This window comes from Calypte anna, chromosome 24, assembly GCF_003957555.1.
Source record: "Calypte anna isolate BGI_N300 chromosome 24, bCalAnn1_v1.p, whole genome shotgun sequence".
NCBI lineage: Eukaryota > Metazoa > Chordata > Aves > Apodiformes > Trochilidae > Calypte > Calypte anna.
This window is the reverse complement of record NC_044269.1, coordinates 1,674,275-1,702,175: the sequence shown is the minus strand read 5'-3', so window position 1 is coordinate 1,702,175 and position 27,901 is coordinate 1,674,275. Positions and strand designations below refer to the sequence as shown.

At 52.2% G+C, this 27,901-nt stretch overlaps 2 protein-coding genes across 6 annotated transcripts in view; both read left to right on the top strand.

The window, feature by feature from the left end:
- Window positions 1–2,084: 2,084 nt before the first annotated feature.
- On the top strand, window positions 2,085–17,758 carry ADAMTS8 (ADAM metallopeptidase with thrombospondin type 1 motif 8). Its single transcript, XM_030464761.1, has 9 exons — window positions 2,085–2,702; window positions 9,485–9,724; window positions 10,318–10,450; window positions 10,671–10,838; window positions 11,498–11,799; window positions 12,588–12,771; window positions 13,495–13,667; window positions 14,553–14,728; window positions 16,880–17,758. Exons 1-9 carry the CDS (start codon window positions 2,085–2,087, stop codon window positions 17,610–17,612), a joined length of 2,727 nt encoding a protein of 908 aa, XP_030320621.1. The 3' UTR covers window positions 17,613–17,758.
- A 5,482-nt stretch (window positions 17,759–23,240) lies between these two features.
- ZBTB44 (zinc finger and BTB domain containing 44) overlaps window positions 23,241–27,901 on the top strand; it is a 41,453-nt gene continuing 36,792 nt past the window's right edge. For all 5 annotated transcript variants that reach the window (XM_030464663.1, XM_030464660.1, XM_030464659.1 and 2 more), the window contains exon 1: window positions 23,241–23,490. The gene's annotated coding sequence lies outside the window, so the exon portion shown is untranslated. The remainder of the gene's footprint in view (window positions 23,491–27,901) is intronic.

Here is a 27,901-nt window from a genome sequence, read left to right as displayed (position 1 = left end):
TTCCTCTTTTTTTCCTCTTTTTTTTCCCTCTTTTTTTCTTTCTCTCTTTTCTTTTTTTTCCTCTTTTTTCCTCTTTTTTCTTTTCTCTTTTTTCTTTTTTTTCCCCTCTTTTTTCCCTCCTTTTTTCTTTCTTTTTTTCCTCTTTTCTCTTTTTTCTCCTTTTTCCTTTCTCTTTCTTTCTTTTTTCCTTTTTCCTCTTTTTTTTCTCTTTTTCTTTTTTCTCTTTTTCTCTCTCTTTTTCTTTCTCTTTTTCTCTTTTTTCTTTTTTCTTTCCCTTTTTTTCTTTCTCTTTTTTCTTTTCATCTTTTTTTCTTTTCTTTCTTTTTTCTCTTTTTTTTCTCTTTTTTTCCTCTTTTTTATCTTTTTTTTCTCTTTTTTTTCTCCTCTTTTTATCCCCTCTTTTTCCCCCCTTTTTTTCTCCCTCTTTTTTTTTTTTTTCTTCTTTAATCAGTATTTCCTTCTGTGGTGGCAAACCCCACACTTTTAAAAGCCAAAGTAACCAGAGCCTTGGCCCCGGGGCAGGGCTGCTATTTAGGGCTGTGTGTTTACTATATAGGTAGGGATGTGGCTTTTAAGTGGAGATAATAATAGAGGGGCAGATGTAAATACATCCCCAAATAACCAGAGAGCAGCTTAAAGCCTGCACTCTAGCAGTGATCTCTGTATTCCCAGGAATTCCAAGCTGCCAAATGCTGCTTTTCCCCTTTTGGAATCTTTTTAAGGATGAGGCAAAGGGAAAATAAACCCAAAACCCCACAATGTGGAGGAGCTGGTTGCAAGGTTAAAGGGGTCCTGAGTGAGTGCTGCTCCCTGGAAAAGGTTTAGGAAACCGGGACAAGGAGCAGGATAGGAGCCAGCACCTCCAGACTGCAGCAAGGACACCCTGGGTTATCCCAGAGTGGCACAAAAGGAGCTCCAGAAGACAGGAATCTGATGAACTAATGGGGAAGGAGGGTTTGGGAGGAAAGAGGGAGTAATGCAGAAGGAGTTATTTCCCTTACTCCATTCCAGCTGGTTGTTCCCTGGTGCTTAGCAGGTTTCCAGTCTGGGACAGGGACTTTCTGCCCATCTCCTGATGTTTGGCACCACTGGGAAGGTGACAGCACCGACCAGGTTTTTTGTTTTGGTTTGTTTTGGTTTTTTACAGACACTTTTGTAAGGTTTCTGACTCACTGCGAGGGAAGGGGGAGAAAAACTCCATCTGAAAGGAAGGGAACTGGGTTTTAAATGAAGCAGCACAACATAACCCACCCACCCCCCCAAAAAAAAAAAAAAAAAAAAAAGGCAAGGAGGCAGCAGGAGGAGCTGGCTGCATTGTTTTATTCTCAGAGGTATTTCCCACAAATCTGTTTTAGCCCATGGCCTCCCCGCAGCTGGAGGAAACCCCAGGTGGCCCCAGCTGTTCCTGCAGGGCATGGAAACCTCCTTGGATGGGTCCCTCTTGGAGCCCAAAGCCTTTCCTGTCCCCAGCCAAGCCGAGGACACGGGAACCGGGGGGGCAAAACCTCCCCAGGCACCTTCTGCCTTGCAGGCTGCAGGGAGACGCTCTTCCTTCAGCTGCCCAAAGCCTGGGGCTCTCCAGCAGGGCAGGGATGCGGGGGAAAAAAGGAGAGAAATCCCCCCCCGGGGCAAATCCTCCCGTGGGGGGCAGGGGGAAGGGGAGGGGAAAATACATCTCCCCGGGGAGGGGCAGAGGTTGGGCTGAAGGGGTTAATGCTGGGAGAGTAACAGGCTGGAGTTTACACTTGGAAGCAGGCGGGGCTCCCAGCGCCTGATTGGCTTCAAATCGCATCCAAAAGTGGGTTGGTTTTTTTTTTGGTTTTTTTTGTTTTTTTTTCTTGTTGGGTTCGAGGTTTTTTTGGTTTTTTTCGTTTTGTATTTTTTTTCTTTCTGCCGCTTTTTTTTTTTTTTTCCTTTCACTTCTCCTCCTCCCCCAGGCTCTGGCTGGCAGGGGAGGGGGAGTGGGGAACAGCGAGAGGCTCAAAAATAAACCTCTTATGTCAAAGCCGGGGGGAAGAAAGTATAAATACAGCGGGCTCGGCAGGCAGCGAGGAGGCTGCGGGGGAGCCCCGACGGGGCGGGCGATGGGGCGGCGGGCGCTGCTGGGGGGCCGGGCTCCGCTCCACCTGCTCCTGCTCTGCCACGCGTGGGCTCTGCCGGGTCCCCCCCGGGACACGCAGCCCTTGCTGCCCGCACTCCTGCCCGCACCCCCGGGTTTGCTGGCCCTGCGCCTGGCTGCCTTCGGCCGCGCCTTCGTCCTCCGCCTCCGCCCCGACGCTTCTTTCCTCGCCCCCCGCCTCCTCTTCCAGAGGTTGGGGGGACGGAAGGCACCGCCTCGAAGCCCCCCGAGACGGGGTTGTTTCTACGGGGGAACCGTGGAAGGCAACCCCGATGCCCCCGCCGTGCTCAGCCGCTGCCCCGGGGGGGGGTTCCGAGCTGCTTTTCTCCTCGACGGGGAAACCTACGAGCTGCAGCCCCTCGGGCAACCTTCGCCCGGACCCCCCTGGAGACGTCTGCATCTCCTCCAGCGCCGGGCAGCCCCCCCGGGGACCCCTCCGGCTTTTGAGGGAGTTGCCGGGCTCGGTCCCGGTCCAGGGGAACCGCCGAGCCGGGTCAAACGCTTCGTGTCCCGGGCGCGGTACGTGGAGACTTTGTTGGTGGCTGATGCCTCCATGGTGAGGTTCTACGGGGAGGACGTGGAGGTAAGGGCTGGCGTGTCCCCTTGTCCCCTTCATCCCCTCTGTCCCATTCATCCCCTTCATCCCTCCTGTCCCCTTCATCCCTTCTGTCCCCTTCATCCCCTTAGTCTCCTTCATCCCTCCTGTCCCCATCCCCACTGCCTCTCCTCCCCTCCCTCCATCTTCTCCATCCTCTGTCCCCGCTGCCTCTTCACCCCTCCATCCTCTGTCTCCCCCTGCATCCCTCTGACCCCCCCATCCCCTCCTGTCCCCCCGGGTTCTGCCAGACCCCCAAGCAGCTCCCCAGGGTGCTCCCTTGGGGGACAGGGGATGCCACCCTGGCTCTGTCCCCACCTTTCAGTGCCATGTAGGGTACATCTGTGGGGTTTGGGCAGTGCCAGGGGACCCTTTCCCAGACCCAGGGAGTTTGTGCCGGGTGTCCCAGCTGTCTGGTGTCCCCAGAGATGAGGAACAGAGGGGGTTAATGCCTTTTTTAAAATTATTTTGTGCTAGAAAAAAAGAGCTGTGCTGGAAAGTGATGGGCTTAACTCCCTTCTGGATGGGAGCTGGGGCCAGATAGTAACTAAACCAAAGGCTGAGTAACTCGTAGTCCTGCTCTGCAGCCACCTGTTAGCAGCTTGAGCAGATGCACCAGCCCTTTCCCCATCAAACTCTCCTCCTCCTTCCACACACTCTGCCTGCAGATACCCTGCCCATGGCCAAGGTTTTGTGGTGGAAACCCCAGGAGTGGAGACCCTGGCTCCACATCCACCTCCAGAGCTGCTGACCAGCAGCTTCCATCTGCACTGTGGGGTTTTTTTCATGCCAAAAGCCAAGCCAGGCTACGCTCCCTGCAGGGACAGGTCATTTGAGGCCAAATTCAGGTCTGGAAAGGTTTTGCCCAGCTTTGCCTTTTTTGCCCACTTTGCCCTTTCTCCCAGGGCTTCATCCAGCTTCTCCACTCCTGATGAAGCAGTGGTTTAACTCCAGACCTGGAGAAAAGCTAAACCTTGGAGTTCCAGCGGCTCCCAGCTGCTTGGCATCACCCTTGGCTTGGGTTTTGACTTCCATGCCATAAAACCAGGCTGGCAGGAGCAGCTGAGGGTGAAGGAGGGATGGATGCAGCACTTGGAGACCCCCACCCAGAGCTCACAGTTGTCAAAACCAAAGTTTACAGAGGGGCAAAATGAATTTTTTTAAGCAACAGGGATTTAACAGGGGTGGAAACTGGAGAGAAAATAGTTTATGGCACCTTCTGCAACTAGGTGGGCACCCAGTGGCTTTAAAACATCACCAAGGGGCTGCCTCCTGCTGCAGATAAGGTGATATATTGGGGAGGGGGGAGAAGAAATTGGGGTAATCCTGGGAAATAACAGCCCTGTGGGTAAATCTGTGCCGTGGCAGCTCCCAGATGGATGCTGAGCTGCACGGAGACACAACCAAGGGGTTGGAACCTGGTGACTTGCCCTGATTTTGCTTCTTCAGCCCTTGGGGTGGGTGATGCTGCCTGGCAGGTACCTGGCAGCTCCCTCTGGAGTTACCAGGGAGTTTCCAGCCTGCTTGGCTCCCCCTTCACCATCATTTCTTTGTCCCCAAGAGCAATTTTTATTTTTTTTTCCCCTCCATCATCTCTCAGGGTGGGAAGGAAGCCTTGAAAGATCTCATTTGGGATGAGCAGAGCAATAGCGTGTTTAAGAGGAAACTTCAGGCAGCTCTTACATAGCAGTTAAAAAAAAAAAAAAAAAAAGAAAAAAAAAAAGCCACCTGCTGTGCTTCTGTGTCTTTTGTTCCCAGCAACAAAACTGCAGCGTGGAGCAGGGTTGCTGCTAACTCAGGAGACCAAATATCTGCCTTGCTTCTCCCTAAAAACTAATTTTTGGGCAAAAAGAAAAAAAAAAATATATATATATGGTGGCTTGCTTGTGCTGGTGAAAATCTTAGAGAGCTGTCTTGGAGGTGCCTGGGGTGGAAATAGCTTGAGTTCCCCATGTTCATATGGTGACTTTGCTGCCCATAACCACATTTTAATTACCAGGGATTTATTAAAGGTCAGAAGCATTGTGTGTGTGCCCAATGATTTTCCTGCCTGAGCTGCAGCAGCTGGAGCAGAAGTCAGAGCCTGGAAGATGTGCTCAAGCACTGCCAATGACAATCAGACCCATGCTGCTATTAGGGAAATGCTATTAATGATTTATTCCTAATCAATCTGAGTCATTAGCAGCTCAGCTGTTAAGCTTATTTAGTTAACAAGAGTTTAATTCCACCCCCATCAACATAAACCAGGAGGAAATGGTGAAGCCAGAGCAGCAGCAGACCTGAAATTTGGGGAGGGGGGAGTGTGTTAATTGTTCTTCTGGATTGGTGTTTGCAGGAGGTGGGTTTGGGTTTTTTTTTTGGGGGGGGGGGGGAGGGGTTGAGAGGCATTAGGAGCAGGATGGTGCTGTGAGGAGCTGGCATGTCCAGGATGAGACCTGCAGGGATTGGGAAGATTCCTGGAATATGGAGGTGGGGGGTTGGCTGCATAATTTCTCCTTTTTCCTGCGGGTTAAATCTAAAATTTTAGGGGGGGAAAAAAAAATGAAGTGGGGTTTTGGAGCAGGGGAAACTGAGGCAGGAGGGGAGGAGCTGATGTGAGGAAGAAAAGGGGGGTTGGGTTGAGCACCTGAAGATTGGGCTCAGATGCCCAGACACCCAAAGCATCCCCAGCCAGCTGGCAGCAGGGCTGGATTCCTGCGGGGGGATTTCTTCTGTCTCTCGGGTGCAGATGAGGTTCCAAACTTCCCTCTGCAAACACCATGGCTCCAATCCCTCCCTCCCCTCCCTTTCCTTTTTTTTTTTTTTTTTTTTTTTTTTCCCCGCTCTTTTCCTCTTGCAAGCGAGAAATTTGCCATCCCCGATTCCCGAGGAGCCAGGGCACGATCGGGTTGGATGGAGCTGGGATTCCTTGCTTGATTTTTTTTCTTTTTTTTTTCTGGTGAGTTTTCCAGGCAGATTTATCAGGTTTTAGCAGTCCCTTCCCTCTCAGACCAGACCAGGGTGCTGGATCCTGACCCTCAAAGTCACCTTGGGAGTAAAAGCCAAAGCCCCCCAGGTGTCCTGCTCCTCCGCTGGTTTCGGGATATTTTCCAGCTTGAGCTGGTGACTTCCTTTAATCCCTTGACAAAAGAAGCCAGCTCCTCCCGAGCCCATCCCACAGGCATCTGGGGGAGGGATTGAAGGGGAATTTTGCAGAGCAAAAGGGGGGATCTGGGCTGCTCCCAGCATCTCCACAACTTTTCCCATAGGATTTATGACCCCTCAGCCCTCATCCCTTGCAGCACAAGGGGTTGGAAGAGTGGGCAGCCTCCCAAAATATCCCCCTGGCTCTCTGGTGTCACCCCAGTGGGCAGTCCCCAGTTTCCCCCATGCTTCTTTTTATTAATTGCTTCCTTGCTCCCAAAATACCTGGGAAAGAGAAAGGGGGGGAAATTCATGGAGCAGACAGAGAAGTGATGAGGCAGAGAGCTGGGGAGGCAAGAGGGCAGGCAGGCTGGCAGGGTGTCCCCCTCAGCTATCTCTTGCTCCCTATTTCCCTTGGCTGACTCCTACATTATTTTAATTTTTTTTTTTTTTTTTAAGAAAATTCTTGGCCTGGGCTTCAAACCCCAGCAGGAGGCTGGCAGGGCTGGGGGCATCCGAGCTGGGGGGCCAGCAAGCAGACATTGCTCTGCAGGAGGGAGACAGGCTGGGATACATTTTTATCAGTTGTTTTTTGTTTGTTTGCTTGGGTTTTTTTTGTTTTTATGTTTGTTGTTTTTTTTTTAAAGCTGGGCAGCCCTCGCATCTGACCCCATGTTTGCTTCCTTCTGCCTGCACTCCAGAAATCTCAGCATTCCTTTTTTTTTTTTTCCCCTTTTTTTACAGAAATTCTGGCTTCTAGAGTTAAAAAAAACCCAAACAAAATAACCAAAAAACAACCCATAGACCCAAAAATCCCCCCCCCCCCAGGTCGGGCTCAGCTCCAGCAGCGTGGTGGAAGGAGGGAGCTGTGCCAGGGTGTTGCATGGGTGCTCCTGGCTGTCCTTCTGCCCTGGGTGGGTCTGACAAGATTAGGTCATGATGTGCATACCACAATCATAGTTAATGTCTGTGTAAGAGCAGCTTCTTCCCCCCCACATCCAAAAAAAACCAAAAAACAAACAAACAAACAAAAAACCAAAAACAAACAAAAAAACAAACCCAAAGCAGTTTGGGGATCTGCAGCTTCTGAGTGGTTCCTGTGGAGGGGAATGTGAGCAGAGATTTTTGCCAGAGAGAGAAACCCTTCAAGGTGAGCAGGTTAAAAACAACCCCTTCACTGCCTCCTTGTGCTGATTTCCAGGTTTTTTTTCCCTGTTCCCAACCCTCTGGGTGTCCTGTTTGCAGCCTCAGGTTGGGCACTGCTGGTGGCACCTCTGGGTGCTGGGCAGGGATGCTGTGGGTGCAGGGAAGGTGTTGGAGCTGCTGTAATAGTGCAGGTGGACAGAAGACATCTCCTCCCCCACCACCACCTTTTTTTTTTTTTTTGAGGAATTGGTGCTCTAGGTGATCTTCTTGAGACCAGAGACAGGGAAAATGAGTAGGAGGCTTTTTTTTTTTTATGAACTTGGGAGAAAGTGGGGTGGCAGAGGGGAGATCCTGGTGCCTGGCTGGAGGAGCCATGGGCAGAGGGGGTGATGCTCCTGCCACCCCCCTTGGAGCTGATTTCATCAGCTGGACAGAAATCCCAGCAACATCTCCAGAGGGGCTGGTTGGAAACGTGCTGAGAAAAAAACTGAGCTGTTTGCACCCCCCTGGGCTCCCCAACCTAAATCTAAATTCCCACATCCTTATCCCCAACACTGGGAAGGAAATCCTGGAGAAGAGGCAGAGGGAAGGATGGGATGGGTGGGAGACAACTCATGGCTGGCCAAAAATCAGCCTGCCCTCAGCCCTGGGGATCCCATTTGGCCCCAGCTCCAAACTTTTGGCCAAGCCAAGGTAGTTGCAGGTGGATTCCTGCTCCCCCTGGATCCATCAGGGTCCTTCTGACACCCAGCCATGTCCTGCATGGTCTGGAGATGGGTATAAATAGACACCAGATGGTGGAACAAGTGAATTTGACCTTTTAGTCAGCACTAAATGGCTTTTTTGTTTGGTTTCCTTTCCATCTCTGCTTTCCAGAAGAAAGGAAGGATCTTTTCCAAGTCATCCCTGCTCCAGCTGCTCCAAGAGTTTCTTGGCTCTTGGTGTCCCAGGGGGATTTGTGGTAGGGCCTGAGACCTCCCAGGGAAGAGCTCCCAGGATGGAGAGAATCCTGTAATGGGTTAGAAAAGGATAGGGCAGAGAATTTCCCTTGGAAAGGATAGAGGGACCCTTGGAAATGATGGAGGAACCCTTGGAAATTATGAAGAAACCCTTGGAAATGATGGATGGTCCCATGATGGGCAGCTCCAACACAAGAGCATCCTTCTAGATCCCCATGCGTGCAATTTTAGGAAGGTTTTGTGATATTTTTTTTAGGATATTTTACCCCAAATGGACTTCCCCTATGGGTTGAAGAGTTCCCCTGGAGCAAACCTGGGTTTCCTGCCTCGGTGGTGGCTTCTCAAGTGACATCTGCTGCATGTTTTGGGGCTGGGATGTGAGTCATGTCGGGGAGATCCAGCCAGTCTAAATAAACCAGTTTATTCAGCTCTCCCAGCACCCTTCCTGGGGCCTGCCCTTGGATAATGAGCTGAGGAGGACTTAGGATCTGTCTTGCTGAAGGGAGACATCTGTTTACACAGGGATCTGCCAGCAACAGGATAAAATATGACAGAATAATTTAAATTGGCCACAATTCCCCCCGGGCGAGCGGCTCTGCCCCGGGAGCAAATTCTCCATCAGCTGATGGGCAGGGAGGGGGGAACCCCTCTGAAAATCTCTACCTTTGCTTAAAAAAAATGGTATTTTTGTCCTGGCAGCATGGTGATGGATGAGGTCCCTTGGGAAAACAGGGATTCGGGGTGAGGCTCAGCCACCAGAGGAGTTTTCCCACTGAGCCCTCCCAGGTTCATCAGTGGCGCTGGAGCAGGAGCTCGGGGTGGGATGTGTCTGGGGAGGAGAGGAGCCACTTTCTCTTTCCCAACCCCACATTGTGTAAGAGCCACATATTTTTCCCCTGACTCCAAGGCTGGGAATGGGTGCCAAGGAGAGGAGGAATCTCGATGCTCTGATAAGATGTTTACATCAGCCTAAAGATCGCTGGCGCGTTTGACATATGAAGTCATCTCTGGTTGTCCAGCTTGCCCAAGCAGGGATGCTGTTGGGAGAAGCCTCCTCTGTCAAACTTCTTTATCCCCTGGTTGGCTTGAATTCAAATTTCTGCCCGGCCAAGAGATTTACAGCCCTGCAAAGGTGGTTTTTGCACCCATGGGAGGTTGGGCACGAGGTTGGTTCCAAGCCCCAGGGCACAGTTAATGCTTTGGGAATATGCAGGAGCACTCCCAGGGATGATTGAGGTCATCCTGGAAGGCTCCTGGGTGCAAAGGGTTCATGGCAGGTGGAGAAGGGGGTAGAGGGATGGGTTTGTCCTGCCTGTCCTTCCCTCCAGCACAAGGTTTGAAGCACTATGGATAGAACTGAGTCCATCAAACCAGGTGGTTGCCTGCATCTGTCTGGATGTGGTAGGCTTCATCATCATGAAGTTCATCATCATCATCATCATCATCAAATGGAGCTTATTTCTCCTTTCCTAACCCAAAAGAAGAACCCCAGTATGGCCAAAGTTTCCCCCAGGCTTTTTCTGCTCTTCTCTTTCCCCACAGGACCACATCCTGACCCTGATGTCCATGGCTGCTCGGATCTACAAACACCCCAGCCTGAAGAACTCCATCAGCCTGGTGGTGGTGAAGGTGCTGGTGGTGGATGAGGAGACCTCAGGCCCAGAGGTGTCTGACAATGGTGGCCTCACCCTCCGTAACTTCTGCACTTGGCAGCAAAAGTTCAACCCCCCCAGTGACAGACACCCCGAGCACTATGACACAGCCATCCTGCTGACCAGACAGGTCTGAAGGAATTCCCTGGGGAATGCTTTGGGGAGGAGGGAAGAGGGGAAAAGTCCCTGGAGAGGAAGGAGGGATCCCCATCACCACGCAAAGAATCAGGGAGTCACGGAATTGTTTGGGTTGGAAAAGACCTTCAAGCATTAACCTGCCTCTGACCAGCCCACCACTAAACCATGTCCCAGCTAAAAGGTTTTTAAACACCTCCAGGACTGGTGATCCAACCACCACCCTGTCCCAGGGTTTCATTAACCCTTTCAGTGAAGTTTTTTTCCTAATATTCACCCCAGGCCACCCCCCGTGCAACTGGAGACCATTTCCTCTTGTCCTGATGCTTGTTCCTTGGGAGAAAAGACCAAGCCTCGCTCCAACCTCCTCTCAGGGGGTTGCAGAGAGCCAGAAGTTCTCCCCTCAGCCTCCTCTCCTCCAGGATCAACACCCCCAGCTCCCTCAACCCCTCCTGCTCAGATTTTGCACCTCTGGACACACTCCATCCCCTCAATGTCCCCATGGGGTTTCCACCAGAGATGCCAGGGCTTACCAGAGGTGGCATCCCTTTCACCTCACCTTCCTCCCTTCCTCCTCCTCCTGAACAGGATTTCTGTGGCCACCAGAGCTGTGACACGCTGGGAGTGGCAGATATTGGCACCATGTGTGACCCCAACAAAAGCTGCTCGGTGATCGAGGATGAGGGGCTGCAGGCAGCCTACACCCTGGCTCATGAACTGGGTAATGAACCCCTGACCTGGGGGGTTGGGGGATGAGGAGGGACCAAACCATTCCCCTTGTCCAGCCCTGCTGCTGGGAGGGGATGTAGCACAGCCTGGGCAGCCCTGAGGAGACCCTGAGGGGGTGTAAATGGGGTGGCTTTGGCTGATGTGATGGGTTCAGAGGTGGGATCCAGCTCTATCTGGGAGGTTGGGGCTCACCAATACTCTCTGTTCCCCAGGCCATGTCCTCAGCATGCCCCATGATGACTCCAAGACCTGTGAGAGGCTCTTTGGGCCCCTTGGCAAGCACCATCTGATGGCTCCTCTGTTCATCCACCTGAATAAGACTCAGCCCTGGTCTCCTTGCAGTGCCATGTACCTCACCGAGTTCCTGGATGGTGGGCATGGTAAGGAGCCTGATGGAATCCCAGAATGGCTTGGAAAGGACCTCAGAGATCATCTGGTTCCACCCCCCTGCCGTGGGCAGGGACACTTCCCACCAGCCCAGGGTGCTCCAAGCCCATCCAACCTGGAACATCTCCAGGGAGGGGATGGACACCTTCAAAGGTCATCTAGTGGATCTTCTGGATGATCTCTAAGGTCCCTTCCAATCCAAACCACTCCACCATCTAAAGTGCCACCCCCTGCCATGGTCAGGGACACTTCCCACAGCCCAGGGTGCTCCAAGCCCCATCCAACCTGGAACATCTCCAGGGATGGAGCAGCCACAGCTTCTCTGGGCAACCTGGACAAGGGTCTCACCACCCTCATGGTCAAGAATTTCTTCCTAATCCTCCCCTCTGTTGGTTTTTGGGCTGGAATGCATCTTGCCAGCTCCTGGTGAGCTGCTCATCACCCAACACCCCCAAATCCTTCTCCTCAGGGCTCTTCCCAATCCATTCTCCCCCCAGCCTGGCTTTGTCCTTCATCATTCCCACCAACCTTCTCCTGCAGTACCTGGAGGGATGGCTGGGCTGATGGGGCAGCAAATGGGAGCCCAGACAGAGGGGTGGGGATGCCAAATTGATCCCAACCCAAACCTTTCTGCCTCTCTTACCTTGCCCAGGGGACTGCTTGCTGGATGCCCCTGCAGACCCCCTCCTCCTGCCCACTGAGCTGCCTGGCCAAGGAGCCCTCTACAGCCTGGACCAGCAGTGCCAGCAGATCTTTGGCAAGGATTTCCAGCACTGTCCCAACACCACGGAGGAGGACATCTGTGCCCAGCTCTGGTGCAGGCTGGGGGGCAGTGGGGAGCCCCTCTGCCACACCAAGAATGGCAGCTTGCCCTGGGCTGATGGCACCCCCTGCAAAGCTGGGGGGCTCTGCTGGGATGGACACTGCTTGCCCAAGGATGCTCTGAAGCCCCAGGTAATGATGGAGGGACACACCCCAATGGGTTGGGGGGCTCAACATTTGGGGATTCCCAAACCTCTGCCCACTTCCAGTCCTGCCATCTCCTAGCTTGGCTTATGGTGGTGGTCAGAGGTTGGATTGGGTGATCCTGGAGGTGTTTTCCAACCTAAAACAACCCTAAAACAAAGCTTTTGCATCAGGGTGGGGACTGCAAAACCCTTCCAAAGCTGAGGCCAAAGTGCAGAGGCACCAGCACAAGGAGAGGGGAGGTTTTGCTGCTGCTCTGTAGCTACAGCCGTATCTGTAGAGTCTGAATCTGTAGATCTGAATCTAAATCACTCTGTGGTTCTGCTTGGTTCCTGCCCAAGTCTCCTCCAACAGCACCTTTTGTTAATTTTGGTCACTGCAAGCCCAGCTCATAGATAAATGTTACAGAATCATGGAATTTTTAGGGTTGGAAGGGACCTTTCAGGTCACCTAATTCCAACCCCACTGCCCACAAAGTTCTTGGGGCTTTCTCCAAGGCATGGGCTCCAAGGTCCAGAGCAAGCAGCTCCAGTTTTGCAGTTTAATCCTCATTTTTTCCCTTTCTGGGGGAATGTAGCAGCAATTCCTCAGCCAGTCAGCTTAGCTTGAAGCACATGAAGAGCTCGGTGGGAGTCAAGGAGAACTCTACCTGCAGCATCCCCCTCCTTCTCCTGAGGTTTCAGCTCTGCTCTGGACCTGTGGAGCAGAACCAGCAGAGCTGGAGGTGCTGGATCTAGCAGCTTTTTTTTTATTTATTTATTTGTGGTTTCTTGCAGGTGGTGGTGGATGGGGGATGGGGTCCCTGGAGCCCTTGGGGGTCCTGCTCCAGGAGCTGTGGGGGGGGGGTGCAGTTCTCCCACCGGCACTGTGACAGTCCCCCCCCCCAGCACGGTGGCCACTACTGTGAGGGCCAACGAGCCAAATACCAGTCCTGCCACACCGAGGAGTGCCCCCAGGATGGTGAGTCCAGCTCCCCACATCCATCCAGCCCCACAGCCAAAGGGAGGAGACTTTTTCCTCCCTGGAGTTATCAGGGAAGGGGGAGAGCTGGACCTCTGAAGATCCAACTCCACTTCTAGAGATGGGCACCCAGGAACAGGTTCTGAATGTCCCCAGAGGGGACCCTGTGCTCTATCACCCTCATAAGTTTTTTCCTTATGGTTGGGTTGAACCTCCTGTGCTCCAGGTTTGTGACCCCTTGTCCCATCACTGGACACTCCTGGGAAGAGTCTGATCCCATCCTCCTGACACCCACCCTTCAGATATTTAGGAGATGCCCCCTCAGCCTCCTCTTTTCCAGTCTTCCCTTGGATAGCAGATGCTCCAGACCTCTCATCATCTCTGTGGCTCTGTGCTGGACCCTCTCCAGTAGCTCCTTGTCCTTCCTAAACTGGGGAGCCCACAATTGAATGCAGTTCCTCCAGATGTGGCTTCAGAGAGAATCCCCTCCCCATCACCTTCTGGCCACACTTCTTAAAGTCCCCCCAGGGCACCATTGACCTCTTGGCCATAAGGGCACATTGCTGACTCAAGCTCAGCCTGTTGGCCACCAATATTCACATTTTTTTTCAGGGAAACACCCTTCTGCTGGGGGTTTTGATCCCCTCTGGGTGGCGTGGGGCATCCCTCCTCAGCCTGCTGGCTTGCCCCAACTTTGGGGTCAGGTTTCTCCTTCCCTTGCAGGGAAAAGCTTTCGGGAGCAGCAGTGTGAGAAGTACAACAGCTACAACTTCACGGACCTGGAAGGGAATCACCTGGAGTGGGTGCCCAAGTATTCAGGGGTGTCCCCACGGGACCGCTGCAAACTCTTCTGCAGAGCAAGGGGGAGGAGCGAGTTTAAAGTCTTTGAGGCCAAAGTAAGATCACAAAACACCAGAATGGCTCACGGGAAGGGTCTTGAAATGTCATCTAGCCCAGCAGCCAGCCCCCACCCCCCTCTTCAACCACATCACCTTGCTCAGAGCCCCAGCCAACCCGACCTTCAATCTTTCCAGGGATGGGGCATCTCCCACCTCTCTGGGGACACAATCCAGTGTCTCCACCATCTCCCCTGTAAAAAATTTCCTTCTGCTATCAGGTCAAAACCCACCCTCCACAGCCCCCCAGGGGTGATCACCACCCCTCCTCACCCCCTTTCACTTCCAGTGCTCTCAGCATCCCCCCTTTCCCCTTCCCCTTTCCCCCTTCCCCTTTCCCCTTACCCCCTTCCCCCTTCCCCCTTCCCCCTTCCCCCTTTCCCCTTCCCCTTCCTCCCCTTCCCCCTTTCCCCTTTCCCCCTTTCCCCCTCTCCCCTTCCCCCTTTCCCCTTTCCCCCTTTCCCCTTTCCCCTTTCCCCCTTTCCCCCTTTCCCCTTTCCCTTTCCCTTTCCCCTTTCCCCCTTTCCCCCTTTCCCCCTTCCCCCTTTCCCCTTTCCTTCCCCCTTTCCCCTTTCCCTTTCCCCTTTCCCTTTTCCCCTTTCCCTTTTCCCCTTTCCCCCTTTTCCCCTTTTTCCCCTTTTCCCCTTTCCCCTTTTCCCCCTTTTCCCCCTTTCCCCCTTTTCCCCTTTTCCCCTTTTCTCCCTTTTCTCCTTTCTCCCTTTTCCCTCTTTTCCCCTTTCCCTTCCCCCTTTTCCCCCTTTTCCCCCTTTTCCCCCTTTCTCCTTTTCTCCTTTTCCCCTTTTCCCCTTTTCCCCCTTTTTTCCCCTTTTCCTCCTTTCCCCCTTTTCCCCTTTCCCCTTCCCTTTTTCCCTCTCCCTTTCCCAGGTGATTGATGGGACACTCTGTGGGCCGGAGACCCTCTCCATCTGTGTCCACGGGCAGTGCATCAAGGCTGGCTGTGACCATGTCATTGGGTCCTCCAAGAAGCTGGACAAGTGTGGGGTGTGTGGTGGCAATGGCTCCACGTGCAGGAAAATCTCTGGCTCCCTCAACCGCTCCAAGTAAGGGGGAAAAGATGGGATGGGGGAGGGACGAAAAGAAAAACAAACAAAAAAACAGCTTTCCCCTTCTCCTTCCTTATTTGTTTTTTTATTATTATTATTATTATTGCCAAAGTGTGAGGCTAGAGTGGCTGAGAGCAGCCAGGCAGAAAGGGACCTGGGAGTCTGGATTGCCAGGAAGCTGAACAGGAGCCAGCAGTGTGCCCAGGTAGCCAAGAAGGCCAATGGCATCCTGGGCTGGCTCAGGAACAGCGTGGCCAGCAGGTCCAGGGAAGGGATTCTGCCCCTGTGCTCAGCTCTGGTGAGGCCACAGCTTGAGTCCTGTGTCCAGTTCTGGGCCCCTCAGCTCAGGAAGGAGATTGAGGTGCTGGAGCAGGTCCAGAGAAGAGCAAGGAGGCTGTGAAGGGATCCAGCAGAATTCCTGTGAGGAAGGGCTGAGGGAGCTGGGGGTGTTGAGGCTGGAGAAGAGGAGGCTCAGGGGAGACCTCATCACTCTCTCCAACTCCCTGAAAGGAGGTTGGAGCCAGGGGGGGTTGGGCTCTTTTGCCAAACGACTTTCAACAAGACAAGAGGTCTCAAGTTGTGCCAGGGGAGGTTTAGGTTGGAGATGAGAAAGAATTTCTTTCTGGAGAGGGTGATCAGGCATTGGAATGGGCTGCCCAGGGAAGTAGTGGATTCTCCGTGTCTGGAGATCTTTCCAAAGAGCCTGGATGTGGCACTGAGTGCCATGGGCTGGGAACCACGGGGGGAGTGGATCAAGGGTTGGACTTGATGATCTCTGAGGTCCCTTCCAACCCAGCCAATTCCATGATTCTATGATTCTGTTCTCCTACGTCAAGGAGAGTTTATCTCCCAAAACTACAGCTGGGCTCAGTGGAAATGATTCTGCTGCCCTGAGGAGCTGACAACAGCCCTGGCACCCTAACACTGACACTCAGACACGGACTCAGGGGCTGATGTGGGATATAAATAGTGCAATAACCTTTCCCTGGGATCAGGGGGAGTGGATTTCAGTCCTGGGATGCAGGCATTGAGGGAGCTCTTCCCGTGGTCTCCGTTGCTTTGCCAAAGGTTTTAGTGAAAATATCCCCAGGAAAACCCAATGCCTCCAATTCCATGGGGAGGGTGATTCATGCTGTCAAATCAGATTTCCCAAATGGTTTCTTTCCAGGGAAATGGGGCTTCCACCCTCCTCTGAATCATCTGTGGCTGACTAAATCCATCCTGGTTTGGTAGCTCCAGCCAAGAAGACATCCCATCAAGATCAGAGTGAGGGGGACTGAGAGGAGATTTTGACATCAGTGATTTTTTCCATAATATTCCAAACCTATTTCCTGGCCCCAGAACCATCCCTGGGGATGCCTGGAAACGATCCCCACCCTGCATGTCCCACCAGGGTGGCATTTTGTCATAGCAGTAAGAAATGGCCATAGGATGGGGTACCAAGGGCTGGGGTACAGAAGCCTTTGAGGGGCTGTGATGCTCCTGGGATGGGCTCTGCCTGGATTTGCAGGGAAATCCTTGGATTGTGCTCCATGGGAGCACTTTTCCAGCAGGATGGGGACTGCAAAACCCTTCCAAAGCTGAGGCCAGAGTGCAGAGGCACCAGCACAAGGAGAGGAGAGGCTTTGCTGCTGTATTCTGCTGCTCTGTAGCTGTGTCTGTAGAATCTGAATCTATAGATCAGAATCTAAATCACCTGAATCTCTAGATCCGAATCAAAAGAATTTTATTCTAAATAATCTAGATCTAAAACCAAATGTATGTACCTAAATCCAGATACCTAAATCTATGTGTATATCCAAACAATCTAAATTTATGTCCGAATCTTCTATATCTAAAGCTAAATCTTTATCTAACTCTGCCTCTGGCTTCTGCTGCCCTTTGGCATCACCAGTGCCAGCTGGGCAGAGCCAGGTTTTTAGTCCCCAACACTTCCCCAATTCCCAGAGCGAGGGGTTAGGGACTGCTCATCTCATTGCATCCCTCATTTTTTTTGCACCTCCTTCAGCCAAGTCCTCCAGCTGCGCACACATCTGACACCACTGCCAGATTTCCAGCTGCTGGAGAAACAGCTCCAGAGCCACAATGCTGCTCTCCGACCACTTAATAAATCCCAGGAAAACATCCCTGTCCCTTTGCCTCCTGCAGGTATGGCTACAATGACATTGTCACCATCCCCGCCGGAGCCACCAACATCGACATCAAGCAGCGCAGCCACCGCGGGGTCCGGCACGACGGGAACTACCTGGCCCTGAGGACCCAGGAGGGCAAATACCTGCTGAATGGGGACTTTGCCATCTCGGCCATGGAGCAGGACATCCTCCTGAAAGGGACCATCCTGAAATACAGTGGCTCCATGACCACTTTGGAAAGGCTCCAGAGTTTCCGACGCCTCCCGGAGCCCTTGACCGTCCAGCTGCTGAGCATCTCCGGCCAGATCTTCCCTCCCAAAGTCAAATATTCCTTCTTCATCCCCAAGGACATCCCTTTCAGCAAGGAGAAAGGCAAAGAGAAGAAGTCACCCAACGTCATCCAACCCATGCTGACCTCCCACTGGGTGCTGGGCGATTGGTCCGAGTGCTCCAAAACCTGCGGCTCGGGCTGGCAGAGGAGGAGCGTGGATTGCAGGGATGTGGAGGGACAAACCTCCTCCACCTGCGACCGAGCCCTCAAACCCGAGGACATCAAACCCTGCGGAGATGTCCCCTGCCCCCTGTGGCGTTTGGCTCCTTGGTCTCCTTGCTCCCAAACTTGCGGGCAGGGGGTGAGGACGCGCAACGCCTCTTGCATCGATTACGCGGGGGAAATCACTGCCCCGGAGAAATGCGGCTGGCCCGGGCCACCCCCTGCCACTGTCACCTGTGTCCTCAGGCAGTGCTGAGCTGCACAACCCGCTCTCCATCCCCACCCCGTCCCCGTCTACCTCAGCAGGGTGTGGGGAAGCCCGGCGGGGCTGCTTTGCCTTGCCCTCCGGCTGGTTGCCCGCAGGCAAGTTGGGATTTAGAGGGGGAAAAAATAAAATAAAAAAAAAAAAGTAAAAAAAAAAAGCCTTGCCTGCAAGGGGGTTGCTGCTGTGGAACACACGGTTGTAGTGTGGGGAAAGCTGGGCTTTGGGTTTGGGTGAACCTCACCCCAAAGCCATGCCAGAAATGTTATGATTATTTAATTAACGCCCAGGGTTAATGGGTTGGGAACTAAACTTTAATGAAACGGTAGTGGTAAATAGGAGGAACTACTAAATCTACACAAATATCCAGGAAAATGGATGCCACGTTCCTTCCCCCCTTTCCCCCCAGTAACTCCCACGTCACCACTGAGGCTGCAGGGAAATTAACCCTGGGGGAATTAATTAACCCCCCAAAATCTTCAGCTTTTATCTCCTGCAGGTAATTCCTGTTGAAACCAAAGAGGGCACAGCCAAGGACTGAGGGTACCAAGGGCTCAGCTCTTTTTTTTTTAGGAAAAAAAAGAAAAATGAATGAAAAGCCAGCTGCAGAGCTTGGATGCAGAGCTGTTTGGGCTGCTGTTCAGAGCTACCTTCAGGCCATGTTCTGCATCTGCTAATTAATCTCCGGGAATTTAAACCCTTTCTCTGGCTCTACCAAATAGTTGGATGCTAAAGTCATGGAGCCTTGCAGGATTATTTTCTCTTTCCCCTTTGGAGGAGCCTGCAGGGCTTTTCACTCAAAGGCCAGCCTGGGTTTTTACTCTCCAGCATCCTAAGCATAAATTTCAAGCCTGAGACCAATGCCAAGGAAAAAAAAAAAAAATCTGTATTTTTTTAGACAGAAGTCGTGCACACCAAAGGTCTCTTCCTTTTTAATTTTTATTTTTTTTAATATTCACTGCAAAGTTGCTTAGCCAGAGCTTCCTGGATGCAGAAATTCCCTTCCTGGATGCAGAAATTCCCTTCCTGGAAGCAGAAATTCCCTATTGTGGGGTAAATCCTATCTGCTTTTCCAGCAAGGAGAAGGCTGAGGAGCCACCCGGGAGCTTGGGGGGCTGCAGGCAGTGCTGCTGGGGTGAGGTTTGGGGTCTGGGTGATGGTGAGTGGGGTTCCTGCCCTTCCCATAGAACCATGTAGCCTTTAAGCTGTTTGAAATCCAAGAGGTTATATATTAGGATATATATATATATATGTGTATATATATATGTTTCCCTTCAGTGAAGGAATGTAGCAATGTACTGAGCCTCTTGTGTTAGGTATTTATTATAAATTTCTGTTGGGTTTTGTACAGTAACTGTCTGGAAAGGAGAGGAAGAAGTAAAAAAAAAAAAAAATCTATTAAAAAAAAAAGACTTTTAACATATTGCTCCCACATCCCACTCTGGAACCTGGAGCAGGCTGGAGAAGGGATGTGGCTGCTCCCATTTTAACCACTTCACTGTATGGCTCCCTCCTCCCTGCTGCCCCCAAATCAGGCAATGGTCTCTGTGTCAGCATCCTGATTCCCAGCCAAGCTTGGAGGGGGGGGGAAATATCATTTTCTGGGGTTTAGCCTTCTGTTTGTATTTGGTTTTAACTCTGAAAGCAGGCTGTGACTCTGCCTTTCCCCCTTCAATAAAGGATTTTCCTGCCTGTGACTTCTTTGCCTCTCTTTGCACTTGGGACAGAGATATTTGTACCACACTTTAAACCCTCCCTTTTCATTTTTTTCAGCTGCAAATCAGGGGTTAACTCAGTTTGGAGATGACAGGGCAGAGCAGACAAAACCCCAGAGAGACAGAATTATTCCCTAGAAATTTGGGATCATTTCCTTGCAGGCTGCTTCTGAGTTGCTGCCTCTCTACAGACAGATGTAGAGATAATTCTGTGATTTATCAGGAGCTTGTGCAGCCCAAGTGGGGCTAAAATAGAGGGGATTTAGCTCCATAACAGGAGGAGGAGCTGGGTGCTGCCTCTTGAACTGTGGTGTTGTCTCCTGATGCCTGAAATTTGCTTTATGGCCAGGCAGATTTGGGGGCCAACCCCACCAAAACCACCCTGGGCCATTACAAGGGAAATCCTGAGATTTTTCTGGGGTGAAACAGGATCTGAGGGGGTTTTCCCTCCTTATATTCAAGGCTTAAATATTTCAAGGGAAATCCTGAGATTTTTTGGGGGTGAAACAAGCTCAACTGGAGTTTTCCCTTCTTATATCAGAGGCTTAAATATTACAAGGGAAATCCTGATTTTTTGGGGGGGTGAAACAGGATCTGAGGGGGTTTCTCTCCTTATATTCAAGGCTTAAATATTACAAGGGAAATCCTGATTTTTTTGCGGGGTGAAACAGGATCTGAGGGGGGTTTCTCTTCATATATTGGAGACTTAAATATTACAAGGGAAATCCTGAATTTTTTTTGAGTGAAACAAGCTCTGCTGGGGTTTTCTCTCCTTATATTCAAGGCTTAAATATTACCAGGGAAATCCTGATATTTTTCTGGGGTGAAACAAGCTCAGCTGGGGTTTTCTCTCCTTCTATTTGAGGCTTAAATCCATGCTGGAGTTAGAAAACCCTCCTGGGAGCCCGTGTGGGAGGGAAGGGGTTAAGGCCAGGCCCAGGAGGTGTCACCCCGTTAATGGGCACAGCACCACATGCCACCCTATTTATAACCAGGTGTGACATTTATTTGGGGTGACTTCCCCTGGCACCCACCCCACTGTTCCTGCCTTTCAGCTCATTAAGGTGACAGCCTGGCCTGGCTTTTGCCCCTGCTTTTCTTTTTTGTTTTGTTTCCTCTTTGCCTTTTGCTGGGCTTGAGTGGAATAATTGGGATTCCAAACCATGCCAAAGGCTGGGGGGACGTGAAGGGGTGGGAATAAAGCCCCTTAGTTAATCACATTATCATTTAAAGTTTGGGGTTGTTTTGGGGTTTGGTGGGAGTTTTTTTTGTTAGGTTTGGTTTGGGTTTTTTGGGGTTTTTTTTGTTTGGTTGGTTGGTTGGTTTGTTAGGTTTGGGGTTTTTTGGTTATTGGTTTTTTTGGGTTGGTTTTTTTTGGGGGGGTTGGTTTGTTAGGTTTTGAGGTTTTTGGTTTTTTGGTGTTTTAGTTTCTTTGGGGGTTTTTTGGTGTTTTTTTGGTTTGTTTTGTTAGGTTTTAGGTTTTTTTGGTTTTTGGTGGTTTGCTTTTGGGGGGTTTTTGGGGTTTTTTGTGGGTTTTTTTTGTGGGGTTTTTTTTGTGGGGGTTTTGGGTTTTTTTGGGGTTTTGGGTTTTTTTTTTTTTGTTTGTTTGTTTTGTTTTGTTTGTTTTTGTTTTTTTAATTTTTATAAAAAAATTGATAAGAAAATCAACCTTCTGGGAGTTCTCTGTCCCAGCATCCATGCTGACACCCTGGGGACAACAGGAACCAGAGAGCTGCATTTCCCCAGTCCCATCAGGGTGAAAACATTAGGGCCAGCCCTTGGCTGGACACCCCCGTTACTCCCTAGTTAGGGATAATTCCATTTTATTGGCTTATTTCTCCTTACAGGGCACTTCCAGAGCCTTTGGGATGCCCCAGGCAGCTCCTCCACATCTGAACATCACCAGGGAGGTGTTGGAAGGTTCGGTTCACACCCAAATTCCCTCTCTCCAAGGGCTGGGTTCTCCTGCTCCAAATTATCCCTGGATTTTTTTTCTCTCCCCCTTGTGCCGAGGCATTTTCCCCTTGGATTCTGCCTCCCCCCTTGTTGTGTTTTTAGCCTTCCAACGCAAAAGATTTTGGGATTTTGTGAGTGGGGGGTTGTGTGTGGGTGTGTGTGTGGGGGGGGGTCTGTGACTTCCTGGGTGAGACCTCTGGACTCTGGAGGGCCAGCAGAGCCCAGAGCCCCTCAGGATGGGTTTTCGGGTCTCTGCAGATGGTGACTGTTGCCTTTCCTCCCCAGTATGAAACAGCCCTGGAAGGGGAGAGTATGGGCAGCCTGCTCCAGCTCCCTTATCATAGAATCATAGAATTGTCTGGGTTGGAAGGGAGCTCAGAGATCATCAAGTCCAACCCTTGATCCACTCCCCCCGTGGTTCCCAGCCCATGGCACTCAGTGCCACATCCAGGCTCTTTGGAAAGATCTCCAGACACGGAGAATCCACTACTTCCCTGGGCAGCCCATTCCAATGCCTGATCACCCTCTCCAGAAAGAAATTCTTTCTCATCTCCAACCTAAACCTCCCCTGGCACAACTTGAGACCATGATCTCTGAGGTCCCTTCCAACCCAGACAATCCTATGATTCTGTGAGTCTTTTCCAGCCTATCTTCCTAAACTTGGCAAGCCCAGCCCTAAGCTCAGCTCCTAAAACACCCTCCTGCTGGAGACTCCAGAAATGTGGATTTATTCTCCCTGAACAGGAGCAACCCCAGAGTCCCAACAAGGTCCCATCAGCACCTGGAGCTGCAGCCACATCCCTGTCCTTATTCCTGATGGAAACATCTTTCCCAGGACCAGGATTGTCCCTTTCTGCCCCTCAGCTCAGCTCCCCCCTCCTGTGTTACCAGCCCTCTGCCTTCCAGAGCCCCCTCTCTCCCTAGGGATGGGAAGGGAAAGGAAAGTAGCTTGGCTCCAGCCCTGCTGAAACATGGCACAGCATGGGGAAAAATAAGGGAAACCAGGATAGAGCCAGGAATTTCCTTTTCTTTTTCCTTTTTCTTTTTCCCCTTTCCCTTTACCTCTTTCCCTCCCTTCCCCCCCCCCCCCCCCCCCCTTTTTCCCCCCCTTCTTTTTCCCCCCTTTTTTCTTCCCCCTTTCCCCCTTTTTTTCCTTTTCCTTTCCTTTTACCTTTCCCTTTCCTCTTTGTCCTTCCCTCTTTCCTTTTTTCTTTATTTTCTTTCCTCTTCTCTTTCCTCTTTCCTTTCCCCTTTCCTTTCCTTTTCTTTTCCTCTTTCTTTTTCTTTCTTTTCCTCTCTCCTTTCCTCAGGTTCTCGTTAGTTTTTCTGTACTTTGGGTGTGGGTTTTGTTTGTTTTGATTCATTGATTTTTTTACTTTTCCCCTTTTTTTTTCCCATCAGCCCAAACTCCCCCTCCCCTCCCCCCAAACCCAAACGAACCAAGAAACCACCAAAAATCCTCCAGAACCGGTACCGACACTTCCCCTCCCTCATTCCTAACCCATTAGCGAGTTGCTTAGGGACGGCACGGACCTTCCGAACCCTGCGGTTCCGATCCGGTTCCGCACCCGGGATTTCGTGTGTGTGTGAGCAAAGCGGTGCGTGGAGCCACCCCCACGCGGACCACCCCATCCCGTCGCGGGCTGCCGGTTCGATGCCAGTTCTGTTCCGAGTCGGTTCCGATCCGGCTCGGTTCGGTCCCTTCGCACCGCGCATGCGCAGCGTCCCCGTCTCTTCCCCCCTCCCACCTCCCCTCAGGCCCCGCCCCCCGCCGCGGTGCATTCTGGGACACAAACAAAGTGCGCGGCCCGGGCGGCGCGGCGCGCGCGGGGACCACGGACCGGCCGCGAGCGGCCCCGCCCCTTCCCCGCGTGCGCACCCGCGCACCGCGCGCGCCCCCACCGCCTCCCCCCCCCCCTCCCGGCACGCGCCCCCTCCTTCCCCCCCCCCCCCCGCGAGAGGCTGTGCGCGGGGGGGCTCGCGCGCTGCTCCCTCAGCGCCTCAGGGGGAGGCGGCGGCGGCGGCGGCTTCGTCCTCACCCCCCTCTCCTCCTCCTCCTCCTTTTTCCTCCTTCTTCTTCTCCTCCTCCGGCCCCCGGCCCACCCGGCATGGCCCCGGCAGGGCCCCGGCGTGGCCCCAGATAGCGGGGCTCCGGCCTCCTATCTCCACCGGGCCCAGCCGGGCCCCACCGATCCCGCAAGGTAACCGGGGAAACGCGGCCTGTAGGCGGGAGGGAGGGAAGAGATGGAGGGAGAGGAGGAGGAGGAGGAGGGAGGGTGGGGGGGTGTTTGGCCGCTGGGGGCTGTGGGTTCTCCCTCAGGGGGCGGTACACGCCGGCAGGGGAGGGTTTTGGCGTTTGGCCGTCCCCCTTTCCCCCCTCCCTCCTCGCAACCCACCCCGGTTCGTCCACGCGTGTTTACAGTATCGGGGAGGGGGGGATAGGAATCGGCCTCCCCCCGAACCTCCCCGTTGGGGATGGCATTGCGCGGTGCACTTGTGTCCCCTTCCCCCGAGGGGCCGGGTCATCCCCGTGGCTCCCTAGAGGGTTCCGGGGGGTACGTGGAAAGGGTTTCCCTTCCCTCCCGGTAGCCCCGGAGGGTCCTGGTGCTCGGGTTGAGCCGTGTTTATACGCATCCCCTTGTCTGTGGAAGCCCACGGGTGTTTTAGGCTGCCCGGGCAGAGGCAGACGTGGAGTTGCTGGGAGGAGAGGGGGAGTTGTGTTGTTTCCTGCATCCCAGCGGGACGCCGGCTGCCTCCTTATTCCCCTGCAGGCTGATGGGAGGGGAAGAGGGATTCCCGCTAGCTGGTAGGCAAAGCTTGCGCTCTCTTTGTTGTTATTGTTGTGTTGGGTTGGTTGGTTTTGGTTTTTTTCCCCTACAACACCCTTTTCTGCAGAGTCTTCCCTGCCCATCTGTCAGGTTCTGCTGTGCTGCCCTTGCTTGCACCCGTGTCCACAGGGCTTCTCTGCCCAATCTGCTGCGTGCTTCCCTGCTTTCCCCACATCAACTGGGGGTCATTTGCCCATGGACAAACCCTGGCTGGGTTTGGGGTGACAGGAGGGAGCCTGTGCTCCTCTTGCTTGCCAAGAGCCTCCTTTTCAGAGCTAAGGTGCCACTGCCTTCCAAAGCTTTCCCTGCTTCTTGCCACACAGAGATCCCTGGGGAATGCCTGGGTGCTTGGCTGCCCCAACCTTTCAGGTACAGAGCCCCCAGGGAGGCTGCTTCCTCTCTCCAGATAGCTGAAAAGTTGATTTTTATTTTTAATTTTTTATTTTATTTCCAAACAAATATGCAGATACCTCCCCCCCCAAAGCCTAAGGGACCACTCCTCCAGCCCATCTCCTGTTTGGATGGTGAGGCCCAGGTAGCAGTTCCCCTTCAGGAGGCAGGCAGGCAGGCAGGCAGCATTCCTCCTAGATGTTTCCAGGGAGAAAGGAGGTGTCCACTGTTTGTCCTTCCATGTTCCCCAGACACCCAGCAGCAGCTGGTTTGCTGCCTGCCCCCAGACTGTGGGACTTCCTCCCTACACGTGCCAGAGAGGTCACCCTTCTCACCCAGTCCTTCTCTCTCCTTGGCTGCACTTCACAGCTTGCCTGCTACATCTTTCATGACTGAGGCTTTCAGCTCTCTTCCCCTTCAGGATTAAACCTACCTTGTTTTGTTTTGTTTTGGTTTTTTTTATTCTGACTTCTGTTTTTTCTTTGCTGAGCAGCCCACCAGAGTGAAACAGAATTAGTCCCAGCTACCTGCAGATCCCAAGTGGGAAACCAGGGCTCTAAAATGAATTCTTTACAGAACTGCTCCAGCCTAGGATCTGTTCTGATGTTTCTAGAAATCTCCTGCTTTCATAATTTCCCTCATGTTTGTCAGACCCACCTGGGGAATTCTCCCAGTTAGGTGTCTGCCCCTGCTGTCTCTCTCTGCTTCTCCTTTTCCACTTTTTAAACTTGGATTTCATCCAGGTGTGGGGTATCTGTGTGGGGATCTGCTACCACTCAGCTCTTATTTAGGGGAATCTCACCCAGTTCACCTCCTGAGCTTATCCCTGGCTTCCAGCTGAGTGGTTTTGTTGACAAGGTGAGGTGTTGTTTGTCACAGCCCCTGCACGGTGACACTGAGTGGGCACAGCTTGAGTCCAGGCAGGGCACTGAGGAGGCTTTTTAGGGTGTTTTAAGTCCAATGTGCTTTTCCCCTGCCACCGAGGGCTCTTCCCGCAGCTGGGGGTGTGATGCAGATGCAAATTGGGATGCACCCATTGACCTTGCTGGGGTTTGAGGGAGCTGGAGCTGAGCAAGTGTTAACCTGCTATCTGGGGCTAGCTGATATACAACTGTTTCCAGCAGACACCAGTTACCACCAGTGTCTCTCCCAGGGGACCACTTCCCTTTAAACAGCTGGGTTTAATCCAGAACACTCCCAGCCTTCCCCTTTCCAGGAGAAGGGAATTTCCAGCCCTGCTGTAGCCTTCCCAGGTGGATGTGGCAGGGATGCTGGTTTGTCAGGAGGGAGGATGGTGCTGGGTTTGGTTACAAGGTGAGATAATCCCTCTTCTTGGGGCTCTGAGGAGCTGGGGGAGGAGTGTCCTGTGTTTCTTCTGGCTACGTAAGAGGAGTAGTCTGCAAGGGAAACTGAATCCTTGCCATGGTTGTTGCAACAGGAGGTTAATCATAAACTCTGGCAACTCTTAAAAGGGCTGGTTTGGTTCTGTGGTGTCTGCAGCAAACCTCTGCTCTTGGGGGAGGCTCTGGGCAGCCCTTTGCTGAGAGAGAGGATCATCAACAAGTACAGCTTTTCCCTGGGGGTGAACTTGAACAAAATAACAGCCTTATTTTGAGGGGTGACTCTGCTTGAAAGAGGTGTTTGATTTTCCTGCCCTCCCTGTGAACACCCCCTGTGTTGAGAGGAGAAGGCTGGTTGGGCCATGTCACTGCTGAGGGGAAGCTCTTGGGACTTGGTGTCTTCCATGGCCTGTTAACACCTGGTGAGCTACTTTTGCAATGGGCTTGGGGAGTGTTGGAGTGGATCCTGGGAGGAGATCTCCCTTTAGGTGCTACAGTCTCCTTTTGGGTGCTCCCATCCCCCTTTTGGGTGCTCCCATCCCCCTTTAGGTGCTCCCATCCCCTTTTAGGTGCTCCAGTCCCCCTTTTAGGTGCTCCAGTCCCCCTTTTAGGTGCTCCAGTCCCCCTTTTAGGTTCCCCAATCCCCCTTTTGGGTGCTCCAATCCCCCTTTTGGGTGCTCCAATCCCCTTTTAGGTGCTCCAGTCCCCCTTTTAGGTGCTCCAGTCCCCCTTTAGGTTCCCCAATCCACCTTTAGGTGCTCCAATCCCTCTTTTAGGTGCTCCAGTCCCCCTTTAGGTGCTCCAATCCCCTTTTGGGTGCTCCAATCCCCCTTTAGGTGCTCTAATCCCCCATTTTAAACCAGAAGAAAATCCGAGTGTGCCAACGCAGCGCGGGTTTTGCGGGCACGTGGGGAGGAAGGAGATGTCCCTTGCCATGGGAAGGATTTGTCTGTTGCCATTCATCTCTCTCCCCCAGTCAGAAGTAGGTTATCCCTCCTCAAATTATGCAACTGTGCAGACAGCCAGACTTGAGGAATTCCAAATGCTCCAACGTGTCAAGTGCTGCCTCCTGAATGAAACGCTGTCGCCTGAAAATGTGACATCAGTCTTGGAACTGTGTGTGGCTGGCGAGGGGCAGCCTCTTAATGGCTTGTTTCTTTGGGAAAAAATAATAATAAAAAAAGAAGTTTTCTGTAAGATTGCAGGGACACAGCTGTGTGGGAGATAGCCCTCTACCTGTAACCGTGTGTCAGGATGGAAGTAGGTTAATATAATGAATGGGTATAATTGCAGCAGGTAAAAGCAGGAAAAAACAAAAAAAAAGCCCAGCCTGAAAACATTAATTTATGGAAGGAGCTGAAATGCTTCACTCTCTTGTTGGCTGCTGCTGTTGCCTTGAAAGATGCAGTTTATGGCATCTAGGTCTAATTAAATAGTTGTGTGCTTATTGCTAAGTAAACATAGGAATCCATTACACTCAACTTGCCTGGGAGATCAAATTGATTCTTCTCCTGGTTTCACTGGCTGAAAACAAACCTCTGTTTTGTACAAGGTGTCTGAGTGAAATGGTGGTGGCAGGGAAGGGGCTGCAAATCTGATAACGTGGCACTCATTCAGATGTGTGGATGCAGAGGAGAGGAATGGCAAAGCCCAGCATGTCATTTATTCTTGCATCAGGTTAAGGAAGTCACCTGAAGGGTGCCTGGTTTGTACATAGTGTTTTTAATGTGTCCCCATTTGATTCTTTGACACCAGAGGTTTATCAGAGGGGGTGACTGCTGGGGTGATGAGGAGTGCAGGATGTGTTGGGCTCAGTGTGTGGCCTCTGGCAGTGTCCAGGACTCCTTTGGGACAGGCACAAACAGCCCAGGGATGGCTCCTCAGCTCAGCCACCCCCAGTCAGGGGTTTGGAGGTGGCCTGAGCTGCAGGGGGTGTGCTGACAGTCGTGTTTGCTGGTGCCTCTTCTGTCTCTGGCTTCTGCTGCATCCCCTGCTCTGAATTCTACAGTCTGTGTAAAAAGAATTCCTTGGGGTTTGGGGTATTTTGGTCTTAA

Excerpts from the sequence above, each read along its gene's own strand:
- ADAMTS8 (XM_030464761.1), top strand. The coding sequence starts at position 2,085 with ATGGGGCGGCGGGCGCTGCTGGGGGGCCGGGCTCCGCTCCACCTGCTC. Across the intron at positions 2,703-9,484 it reads TCTACGGGGAGGACGTGGAG|GACCACATCCTGACCCTGAT; the intron begins GTAAGGGCTGGC and ends CTTTCCCCACAG. Across the intron at positions 13,668-14,552 it reads TTAAAGTCTTTGAGGCCAAA|GTGATTGATGGGACACTCTG; the intron begins GTAAGATCACAA and ends TCCCTTTCCCAG.